The following is a 12,242-nucleotide window of genomic DNA, read 5'->3' as shown; positions in this document are numbered from 1 at the left end:
CTCCTGCGGGTCGTATTTTGGCTGTGTGTAACCACGTCGTATTTAATGGTTAAAATGGGAAAATTTCAAGCTCTAGCAATGTGCCTGTGGTGGGCAGATAGTTGGATTATCTCAGCAGCTTCCCATGGAGTTAGAGATAGTGGGATCCCTCCCTCACCACCTCCTCCCTCCCTCCTCACAGCTGGTTGCTGGAAGCTCAGTGTGGGGGACTGAGTGCCGTAAACAGCCTCCAATGGCAGTCTGATCAACCCGAGCTTTTGATGTGTGAGGTAATGATTAGCTTGAGACGTAAACTGTTGCGCAGTAGGGGCAGAGTTCAAGACCACCATGTCCAGGGATATCAGTGGGTGGGGTTATTCCTACAGGCAGCAGAACTGGTTCTGCAGACTTCAGCTGGTGAATGGGACAGGCTCCTCACACTGGGGGCACAGTGTGTGAGACTGGCTTCTGGGATGTGGTGATTTGCCCCAAGTTTGTCTGCAAAGATGTCGTCAGTTGTAGCTTTTAGCCTCTGCTGGTTCACTGGGGTCGTCCACGTGAAGTCTTTCTCTTCAGATGATTCTTAGTTTTATCTGATACTTTGCGCTGAAGCGGAAAAGCGGGAGAAGTTGGCAAAGGATAGGGGTGGCAGGGTTTCTCCATGGCATGGGGTGAGGAGGAGGCAGATGTTAAACTGAGGGACCACAGTACCACCACTGATGGGAAGGCTTTGACAGCAGCGTGACGTTTACAAAGGGAGTTTGTTGTAGATCTGGACACAGCAGTTTTCAATGGTAGATTTTAAATAGGTAAATATTTTACCCTGTTCTGGAGCTAGCTACACATCTCAATATAAATGCCCAATGCCAGTGTTGGACATTGATCCATGGTGAAGCTCTGACCCCAATATTGAAGAGAGTGGCAGTCTGGTAAATATTTCTCGAGGTTCTCAGTGGGTTCAGGTGGTGATCAGGGATCCTGTGTACAATTTATGTTCTGTGTGTTGTCTGTACCTGGGTGCCTGTGATGCTGCTGCAAGCAGGTTTTTTGTTGTATCTGTACCTGGTTGTACTTTGCACATGACAATTAACTTGACTTGAGAAGGAGAGGTGTATCTCCTCCAGATGTGAACCATAGGATTGGACAACATGGTGGTGCAGCAGGTAGTTCGACTACCTCACAGTTCCAGAGACCCAGGTTCAATCCCGACCCGCGTGGAGTTTGTATGTTCTCCCTGTGACCGCATGGGTTTCCCCCGGGTGCTCCAGTTTCTTCCCACATCCCAGAGACGTGCAGGTTGGTGGGTTAATTGGTCGTTGCAAGTTGCTCCTAGTGTGTGGGTGAGGGGTCGAATCTGGGAGGAGGGGTGGTTAATGGGGATGTGGGGAGAATAAAATGGGATAACTGTAGGATCAGTGTAAGCGGTGTCTGATGGTCAGCATGGACTCGGGCCGATGGGCCTGTTTCTGTTAGAGGAGGAGCAGAGGTGTCCTCCTTGGCTTGGCCCAACATCCGTCATCCAACTAGGAGAGGCGAAACAGATAACATGGCCGTTGACCACGTGGCTGTTTGTGGGAGCTTGTCATAGAGTCATACAGCAGGGAAACAGGCCCTTTGGCCCAACACAGCATTGGCTGGGCACGATGGTTGGCATGGACTGGTTGGGCCGAAGGGCCTGTATCCGTGCTGTATTGCTCTATAACTCGTCCATGCTGACTAAGGTGTCTGTCTAAGCTAGTCCCATTTGCCCGCGTTTGGCCCACATCCCTCTAAAACCTTTTCTATCCATGTACCTGTCCAAATGTCTTATGAACATTGTAATTGTACCTGCCTCAGGCCACTTCCTCTGGCAGCTCGTTCCACACACCCGCCACCCTCCGTGTGAAAAAGTTGCCCCTCAGGTCTCTTTTAAATCTTCCCCTCTCACCTTAAACCTGTGCTTCTAGTTTAGACTCCCCTACCCTGGGAAGAAGACCGTGACCATCCCTCCTTGTCAATGCCCCTAATGATTTACAAACCTCCTTAAGGTCACCCCTCAGCCTACACTCCAGTGGTAAAAAAAGTCCAGCCTGTCCGGCCTCTCCTTATAACTCAAGCCCTCCAGTCCCGGTAACATCCTGGTGAATCTTTCCTGCCCCCTTTCCAGCTTAATGATATCCTTGCTATAGCTGGGCAAATGGGGTCCTTCATCTCCTTGCATTACAGCAGTGACTGCTTTTCAAAATATTTCATTGGCTGTAACAGGCAACGTGTTGTAGCTGTGAAAGGTGCTATAGAAATGCAAGTTTTTAATCAGAACTGTCAAAGAGTGGGACGATATGCCCGATGTCTCCTGTTGTTGTTTGATGGGCAGTAGTCCGGTGTGGATTCTGTTTTGCACCGTCCTTTTCCTGCCACGTTTGAAGGCAGAGGGGAGCACCACCACCTGCAGGATCCCCTCCAAGTCACACGCCGTCCCGACTTGGAAGTACATCGCGGTTCCTTCATCGTTGCTGGGTCTAAATCCTGGAACCCTATCCCCAACGGCACAATGTTTGGAGTCTGCCACCACACGAGGTGCAGTGGTTCATTGAAGCATCTCACAGCCACCATCTTGAGAGCAGTTATGGTTGGACAAGATGGTGTTCCCTTGTCTGTAATTAAAACAAAAAGCAGAAGGAAAGATGGGAAAGGGGAGGCTTGTTCTTCCGGGGTCCAGCCCAATGTTTTATCGACCTCACCAGTCCTCCTGTTTCGGGTGGCTGCTGGTTGTAATAAGACGACCCTGGCATTTCTGTAGCACCTTGCACCTCTCTTCCAGGATGTCCTGAATCTGCACACAGCCAGCGAGGTACAGGGTGATGTTACCACTGCCGTGGGTATTCCAGAGGTGAGAGAGATCTCACGACTTAGTAGGTCGTGAGTCTCTGGGGTTCTTGACCCTGGAAGGGCGTGGATGCTTGATCAAGGAGTGCGTTGCTTGGGTCTCTGCGCAACAGTGGGATCGATGGGTGTGGGAATCCACTGGGAAGGTGGATTACGGTGAATGACAGGGAGGTTTGTGGGGCTGAATGGCCTTCTGCTTCTAATACGTCTCGTACATTGTGACCCTGGAATAGGCCGTTCGGCCCATCAAGTCCATGGTGGCATCCAGCAGAAGAATCCCACTGGCCTGCCACTTACCTGATGATTCCAGGCTTTGGGAATGTCCTGGCTATGAGAATGCCACGTGTGTGCGTGCGTGTGTGTGGCGTGTAGTGATGGTTGGCGGACTCGCTCTTGAGGCAGATCCAGCCCTGAACCAGTTGGAGTCTGCTCCTTGTGAGTCCTTCCACTGTGGAATAGGGACAGGGAGCTCCTGGGAAAAGCTCCCACCAGCCAGGCCGGCTTATGTATGTGATAAGCCAATAAAAATTCCCATGGGATTACATCTCGGCAGGAGGCTAAATATAGCCCAGTTGGACGAGTTGAGCTGTGTGAGGAAAGTGCAGAGTATGGCAGGCGGAGGGGGGGTGAGGGGAGCTCATGGGGAGGGTTCGAGGTTGGGGGGGGGGGGGGGGGGGGGGGGGGGGGGGGGGGGGGAGGCCAGCAGAGGACAAAGGGGGTGGGAGGGAGGCGCTGACACGTGACCGAGCCAAGACCAGAACAGCAGATCCAGAATTCCAGCTGCCAGCTCAGTTGGGATAACAGGAGCCTGACTCTGAGGAGAACGCAGGATGGGTCAGGGCTTAGCGAGCGGCTCCCTGTCGGTGTTGCCTCTTGGGTGAGGTAGTACTCCAACGCTCCCCTCTTCCAACCCCTCCCCACCTTCCAACCTTGCTCTGCTAGATTATAGAGCCATATAGCACAGAGTCATACAATACGGAAACAGGCCCTTTGGCCCAACTGGTTCATGCCAACCAAAATGCCGCACCCAAGCTAGTCCCATTCGCCGGTGTTTGGCCCATAACCTTCTAAACCTTTCCAATTGTCTTCTAAAGGTGGTTATTGTACCTGCCTCAACCACTTCCTCTGGCAGCTCGTTCCACATACATATCACCCTCTGTGTAAAACAAAAGTTGCCCCTTAAGTTCCTATTAAACCTCTCCCCTCTCACCTTAAACCTGTGCCCTCTGGTTCTTGATTCCCCAACCCTGGGAAAAAGACTGTGTGTATTCACCCTGTCTATGCCCCTCATGATTTTACACACCTCTATAAGATCACCTCAGAGTGGGCACCCACATAGAACAGTTACTTACGGCACCTTCCCATTCAACATCAGGAGCTGCAACACCTGTCTGTACACCTCTTCCCTTCCCACCATCCAAGCACCCAATCAGCCTCTCCAGGTGAAGCAGTGATTGAGGATCCATCCTATGCCCAAACACATCGATGCAATCACGAAGAAGGCACCCCAGACCTCTACTTTGTTAGGAGTTTGAGATTTGGTATGTCACCAAAAACTCTTGCAAATTTCTACAGATGTACAGTGGAGAGCTTTCTGACTGGTTGCATCACCGCCTGGTATGGAGGCTCTAATGTGCAGGATCACAAGAGGCTGCAGAGGGTTGTAGACTCAGCCAGCTCCATCATCGAGGACATCTTCAAGAGGCGGTGCCTCAAGAAGGCGGCATCCATCAAGGACCCTCACCATCCCACAGGCCCTTCGGCCCACCACACCCATGCCAACTATTTTTCCCACCGACACTAATCCCATTTGCCTGCATTAGGGCCGTATCCCTCTGTGCCTTGCCTGCCTGTGTCTAAGTACCTCTTAACCGTAGTGATTGTATCTGATCCCACCACCTCTGGCTGTGTGTTCCAGATGTTAATCACCAATCTCTTCCCCAGATGGCCTTGGCCACCTTCAAGTGTCGCCCCACCCAACACGCACGCCCCTGTAGGCTCACGGGACAGTCTGCTTTCCTTGTCCAAGGACCACAGGTCAACAACCCACCTTGAGCTGTAGGGAGCTCGCTCAGTGTGGACCAGGCAAGGAGCTTGGTAGCCCAGGAAGCCCAAAGAGATAATTGTACAGAATGTTCAGTGGGGAAAATAAATTCAAGTTTAGTTTCACTTACTAGAGCTTGCCTCAAAAATAATTAGAATACATATAAAGGTGCCTGGAGAAATCTCAGCAACGTGTCCTTAGGGATTTCTGGATATTGTCTTCCCGAAGGTTTTCTGGTGGTTTATTGGGATCTTGCTGTGCACTTTAGAGTAAGCCTCCCACGCGCTCACAAAATACCTACCAGCGGGAGAAGCCTAGCTCACTCTCAGCTGACATTTGCCTGTGTACACCAACACTGAAACTTAACTGGAACCACCCCCACCTTGAACTTGGCCTCTGATCCTGCCTAGGGTGGGTCCAGCGAATGGGACTTCTGCCCTGCTCATCCTGGCACTAAAGTGGGCGCAGCCTTCGTCCGCTGGGCCAGGGATGGGACCGAGCACTCGGTGACGCCACATCTGTACTGTTTCAGTAACGTAATTGTACCCACCTCTACCACCTCCTCTGGCAGCTCGTTCACCCTCTGTTGTGGGAAAAGTTGCCCCTCAGGTTCCCTTTAAATCTCTCCCCTCTCACCTTAGACCCTCTAGTTTTAGATTCCCTTACCCTGGGGAAAAAGTGTGTCCATTCACCTTATCTGTGCCCCTCATGATTTTATACACCTCCATAAGGTCACCCCTCAGCCTCCTACACTCCAGGGAAAACAGCCGCAGCCTGTCCAGTCTCTCCTTAGAACTGAAGCCCTCCAGTCCTGATAACATACTTTACTGCATCCTCTCCAGTTTAATGACATCCTTCCCATAGCAGGGCGACCAGAGCTGCACACAGTACTCTGAATGTGGCCTTACCAACATCATGTACAGCTCCCAACCCGAGGGGCCGAGTGGCCTACTCCTAGTTTCTTCATTTCACTCAGTCCAGTAACACGGTCCATTGGGTAACATCTGCTTTGTGTCATCATCACACAGTGACGTGGGACTGAAAATCACTCTGAAAGTATCTTAACGTGAGTTGTTGGTGGGAGGAAGGTGTTGTGAGATAAGGTTCTCCAGACACAGTCTTTGGAATTTTAAAAATGATTTAATTCACAAAGACAAACACGGGGACAGAATGAATGGGAACGGATGCACACTGGCGCACACACGCAGGAGATTGCAAACATGAGGGAAATCGCAGTGGGGGTGAGATGCGCGCGCGCACAGACACAGACACAGACACACAGACACAGACACACAGACACAGACACACAGACACAGACACACAGACACAGACACACAGACACAGACACACAGACACAGACACACAGACACAGACACACACAAAACAAACTGGTTACAAATGATCAAGGAATAAACAATGCAGTGCCTGACCCCCTGACTCTGTACAAGCATCGGCTCTAATGCTCCCTGGAATCTACTAGGATGCTCCTAACCCTTGAGGGACTGCACACTCTTACCAATGGTCTCTTCAGCGTTGTTCCACGATTCCTGGGGCAGTCGAGAGAGAGCGAGCCAGGAACATGAAGCACTTTCATAATGCTGGAGGGCTGGGGGTGGTCCAGCCCAGGTAATTCAGAAGGTCCAATGGCTTGGTGCCAGCAAGGACAAAGGTGCTTAAACGAGCCAGTTGTTCAGGTATATACTTGATGGGTGGGCTGGAGCCAAACCTTGACTGACAGTGGTGTCGCTTCCGACCCAATGAGCAATGCTGTCATTTGACCAGAGGGGTTAGTGTTGTCACTGTTGTGTGACAGCCATGACCTTTCACACTACAGAAGGGAAAAGCGGAACGTTGCTTCAATGTAATGGAACCACTGGATGTGTTGTACAGAGGGATCTTGTTCGTAAAGCACGGGTTAACGTGCAGTCAGGACTCATAATTAGAAAGGCAAGTGGTAAGGTGGGGAAGTCTCAGTACAACTCGGTGCAGGAGAGGCTACATCCGGAATGTTGCCAACAAGTCACGTCAAGTCGAGTTTATTGTCGTGTGCACGGGTACAGTGAGGTACAGAGAGGCACGGGTATAGTGAGGCACAGGTACAGTGAAAAACTTGCTTGCAGCAGCATCCCAGGCACGTAGATTCAGAATCAGGTTTATTATTACTGACTTATGTATGAAGTGAAATTTGTTGTTTTGCGGCAGCGGTACTGTGTAAATTCATAAAGTTACTGTAAATTACAAAATAAATAGTGCACAACAAAAGGGATAATGAGGTCGTGTTCATGGACCGTTCAGAAATCTGATGGTGGAGGGAAGAAGCCGTTCCTGAATCGTTGAGTGTGGGTCTTCAGGCTCCTGTACCTCCACCATGATGGTAGTAACGTGAAGAGGGCATGTCCCGGATGGTGAGGGTCCTTAGTGATGAATACTGCCTTCTTGAGGCACCGTCTCTTGAAGATGTCCTCAATAGTGTGGAGGGTTGTGTCCGTGATGGAGCTGGCTGAGTCTACAACCCTCTGCAGCCTTTTGCGATCCTGTGCATTGGAACCTCCATACCAGGCGGTGATGCAACCTGTCAGAATGCTCTCCACTGTACAATTATAGAAACTTGCAAGTGTCTTTGGTGATGGACCAAATCTTCTCAAACTCCTAATGAAGTAGAGCCACTGGTGTGCCTTCTTTGTGATTGCATCAATGTGTTGGGCTCAGGATAGATACACACAGAATATGAATTATACATAAATTATACAAGACAGTGAAGAGAGAGGAAAAACAAGACCTTAGTGCACAAAAGAAGACACAGAGACAAGTCCATGGCAGTGCAAGAGGTGGTCCGTAGTGTTCCATTGCTGAGGTGGGGTTAGGGTTGTGCAGGTCAGTTCAGTGAACCTGATGGTTGTAGGAAGGTAGCTGTTCCTGAACCTGGTGGTGTGGGACTTCAGGCTTCTGTACCTCCTGCCCGATGGTAGCAGCGAGAAGAGGGCATGGCCCGGATGGTGGGGATCCTTGATAATAGATGCTGCCTTCTTGAGGTAGTGGCCCTTTGTAGACACTTCCGATGGGAGTAAGTTGCGTTCTAAGTGAAACTCGGTTTGACCCTGTAGATGCAGGCAGTGGTGGGGAGGGCTGTGCCCACTCCTCTCTGCAGCCTCTTGCGTTCCTGTGCATTGGAATTGCTGTACCAGGCTGTGATGCAACCAGTCAGGACACTTTCAATAGTTGTGCTCTCCTCGTTTGAGGATGGTTGTGTATGCATCAGGCTGAAGGGTGATTATGAAGAAGGATTGATCAGGACGGGCCTACAGTCATTGGAGATAAGAAAAATAAGAAGTGATCTTATTGAAAGATTGTGGGAGGGGTTGATAGGGTAGATGCTGAGAGAATGTATTCCCTAGAAGGGGTATAGTCTTAAAATAAAGGGTTGCACATTTAAGAGATGGGGAGGAATTTCTTCTCTGCGAATCATTAGAATTCTCTACCTCAGAGAGGTGTGGGAGTCATTGAACATAATCACTGAAAGGGGCAGGTTTGTAGCAGAGGTCATGGGTGGGGCAGGAAGGTAAAGCTGAGGTCAAGATCAGCTCAGCCACAATCTTGTTGAGTGGTGGAGCAAGTCTGGAGACCTGGCCGGATTTTGCTCTGACATGTTCTTACAGTTTCCTCACCAGCGCTCTTCCTACAGTGGGGGTGAAACAAGGTTTGGGTTGTCAGAGAGTCGTACAGCACGGAAACAGGGACACAGGCCCTTCGGCCCACCCAGTCCGTGCTGATCACCAAGCACTCACTCGCTAATCTGCCACACATTGACGCTCCCATGCTGGTCTCTCCAGGAGTTACTGGCGTATCTCCAGAGCACAAAACTTGGGGGGAGGAAGCAAGAACTTTTAAAGTAACTCTGTTGTTTGTTATCTTTCAACATTTTCTTTTCGGTTGTAAAGAAATTGAAACGGAGAAAAAGAAAGGAACTGTATGATTGTGAGTCAGGAATCATCCAATCACGTTGCAGAGGCTTTTTTATTTTCCAACCAGTGCAGGAAGGCGGGGTTGAGCAAAGAGAGACGTGCCAGGCAACCAATGGCACTGTATCGAGTGGGGCAGATGTAAATTGGAGATCATATGACTTGATAGAGTGGGGAACTCCAGCCAAGGAGGCATTGGTGGGATGGGATGCAGTGATGGGAATGGGAGGGATGGAGGGGGAGCAAGAGCATTGCAGTGGTGGAAATGTGATGATTGGACAGAGTGGGGATGTTCGGAGTGGGATGGACATGGACTGGGAGTCAGGGGTGGGGTGTGGGGGACAGGATAGAGAGCGGGATAGCGAGGTTCAGGGGAAAAGGGGCAGAGTGGGGCAGTTAGGGGGAAGGGAAGGATTGGGGTAAGGGCAGAGGGTGGGGGTTGGGGAGAATGGGAAAACATTGAGGGAGGAGGGAATGGTTGGACAAATGGAATGGAGTGAAGGAATTGGGAGGTACGAGACGGAGTGGAGAAATGGGATAGGGTGGGGAGGGGAATGGGACAGAGTTGGACACCGAGGGGGCTGGAATGGGACAGAGTTGCACATCGAGGGGGCTGGAATGGGACAGAGTTGCACATCGAGGGGGCTGGAATGGGACAGAGTTGCACATCGAGGGGGCAGAGGACTCCCCCAAGAGGCACATTTCCCTCGACAGGACTTTTTAGCCGCCCTCAGCAGCCACTGACAATTTGTCTCCGTTCCTCCACAGTCTGGTGTACGGAGGGTCCCGCAGTTCACACCCAGACACGGACATCCTGCATAGACAGGCCTATGCGACGCCCCATCCTCTCCAAGGCTATGCCACCAATCACCACCCAGCAGGTAGGTGCTGGTATCATGGGATCGACCCTGCGGGAGCACCAGCGGGACGGAATGAAGGATGTATTCTGGTCCCACCCTGGTCTGTCGCTTTGCAGTCGGTCATTTCCACTGAAACTTTCCATTTGAATGCTGACCACTAATTGCAGTGCAGTGGGGGGAGGATTCCTTCCACGACTGGGTTTGGTTCTGCCTCGCGCCTTCTGGGATTGTGAGATATTTTGATGCGATACAGTCAGAGGTGGAAGTACCACAAAGTTCTAGTTTCATCGTCCAATGTACTCCACAAGTTTGCACTGAACGCTTTGGACACTCTCTGACCTGCACACTGCACCAGTCATAGACATAGGTGATACACACTCACTCCGCACTGACCGTCAGCCCCCTCTTTAGAAACTAACCCCACTTTCTTATCCCCACGTTCCCAACCACTCCCCTTGCAGATTCCACCCCTCACCTACACACCAGGGGCAATTTACAGCAGCCAATTTACCCACTGACCTGCACGTCTTTGGGATGTGGGAGGAAACTAGAGCACCCGGGGGAAACCCACACGGTCACAGGGAGAACGTGCAAACTCCACACAGGCAGCGCCGGAGGTCAGGATTGAACCCGGGTCTCAGGAGCTGTGAGGCAGTGGCTCTACCAACTGTCCCACGGTGTAGCAGCGTGCTGTCACCTCTGGTGCGGCCATGTTCCCAGCTCTCTGCCATAGCGGGAGCAGTTTGAGGCGGTGCTGTTTCTGCACTGGGTGTCAGTGTTCCGCCTCTTCCCTCCCCCTTCCTTCGCCCTTCCTGCCGCCCCTCCCCTTAACAAGCTGCTACACAACAGAGACACAGGAGACAGCAGATGCTGGAATCTGGAGCAACAAACCATCTGCTGGAGGAACTCAGTGGGTCAGACAGCGTCGGTGGGGGGTGGGGGGGGAAGGAATTGTCGAAGTTTCGGGACTGATGCAGGATTTCGACCCGAAGCGTCGGCAATTCCTTCCCGCCCACAGATGCCGCTCGACCGCTGAGTTCCTCTGCAGATTGTTGGAAGCTGCTCCGGAGCCTGACGCCAGTGCTGTCTCACGGCTGTGTGAGGTGGAGGGAGTTCACACTCAACTGGCTGCCCTCCCACCTCCGAGGGCAGTTGGTTCGAGTCCAACTCCAGGGGCCTAGCTGACTCTCCCAGGCCATATCGAGAGGGTGCACCCAGTGACCTGGGGCTGGTGGGGAGGGGTGGGACCCACTCCCCAGTGACTGAGGCTGAGGGGGGGAGGGGTAGGGGGGTGGGACCCACTCCCCAGTGACCTGGCCAATATTTACCTCTCAACCAATGTCACGGGATACAGTTTGCGTGGCTATTGCCTTGTTGGTGTTTGTGGGATCTTGCTGTGTGCAGGTTGCCTCTTGCGCGGCAAGAGCTGACTGCACCCCAGAGGTGCGCCATTGGTCGTAAAGCATTTTTGGGGGATCTCGAGCTTTCGAGATGTATGTCTGTGCCCTTGGATGGGAACTGGGATGTGGGCCCTGAGTTTGTGCCGATTCTTCTGTCCTAGGCCTCTCGGGTCTCTTCGAGACAGGCCTTCACCACGCCGGCAGCACCACCCCGGACGCTTCCGTCATGAACCTCATCTCGGCCCTGGAATCCCGGGCACCCCAGCCCGGCCCCTCCGCATCCTCCCTCCTCTCACAGTTCAGGACGCCGTCCTGGCAGACAGGTAGGTCTGGCTCTCGCTGTGAGCTTCACTTGCCAGATGTGGTTTTCCAGCTGTTTGTGCCCCCCAATGTGCCAGGCTTCCCCACGCCAAGTGTGGCAGGCTCGGATTACACACAATCCGATACTCGGGTCATATTCGGAATGGCAGTCAGTCAGTAACTGGGGTTGGGGCTCTGTGTTAATGACTAGGACGTGCTGTGGTCAAATTCACCGATGATCCAGAGATCGACAGGTTAGCAGGTTGTAAGGAGGACACAAGAGGACCTTCAAAGGGATATGGATGGGTTAAATGAGTGGGCACGAGATCGGCAGATGGTGTATATTGTGGGAAACTGTGAGATTATGCACTTTGGAAGGAAGAATGTTCAATTTGGATGAGTGCAAGGTGTTGCCTTTTGGAAAGATAATTCAGGGTAGGACTTTTGCAATGAATGGCAGGGCCCTGGGGAGTGTTGTAGAACAGAGCGACCTAGGAGTACAGGTACATGGTTCCTTGAAAGTGGTGTCACAGGTAGACGGGGTTGTGAAAACGGCTTTTGGCTCGCTGGCCTTCATCAGTCAGGGCAGTGAGGCCACATTTAGTGTTCAGTTTTGGTCACCCTGCTGTAGGAATGATGCCGCTAAGCTGGAAAGAGTGCAGGGGAGATTTACGAGGATGTTGCTGGGACCCGAGGGACTGATTTATAGAGAGAGATTGGGCAGGCTAGGACTTTATTCATGGGAGCACAGGAGAATGAGGAGTGATCTTGTAGAGGTGTATAAAATCATGAGGGGCAGATTGAATGTGCGCTGTCTTTTTCCCTTTAGGGAAGG

The 12,242-nt window shown here is 51.8% G+C and overlaps 1 protein-coding gene across 1 annotated transcript in view; it reads left to right on the top strand.

Annotated features, from left to right (window-relative positions):
• Window positions 1-12,242, top strand: part of LOC127585496 (proline-rich protein 12-like) — a 77,464-nt gene that overhangs the window by 24,759 nt on the left and 40,463 nt on the right. Inside the window, exons 2-3 of the mRNA XM_052042992.1 lie at window positions 9,616-9,728; window positions 11,269-11,430. Coding sequence (XP_051898952.1) covers window positions 9,616-9,728; window positions 11,269-11,430 — 275 coding nt within the window. The remainder of the gene's footprint in view (window positions 1-9,615; window positions 9,729-11,268; window positions 11,431-12,242) is intronic.

Source organism: Pristis pectinata, chromosome 33 (assembly GCF_009764475.1).
Source record: "Pristis pectinata isolate sPriPec2 chromosome 33, sPriPec2.1.pri, whole genome shotgun sequence".
Taxonomy (NCBI): Eukaryota; Metazoa; Chordata; class Chondrichthyes; order Rhinopristiformes; family Pristidae; genus Pristis; species Pristis pectinata.
The sequence above is the reverse complement of the archived record's forward strand: the minus strand, read 5'-3'. Positions and strand labels throughout refer to the sequence as shown.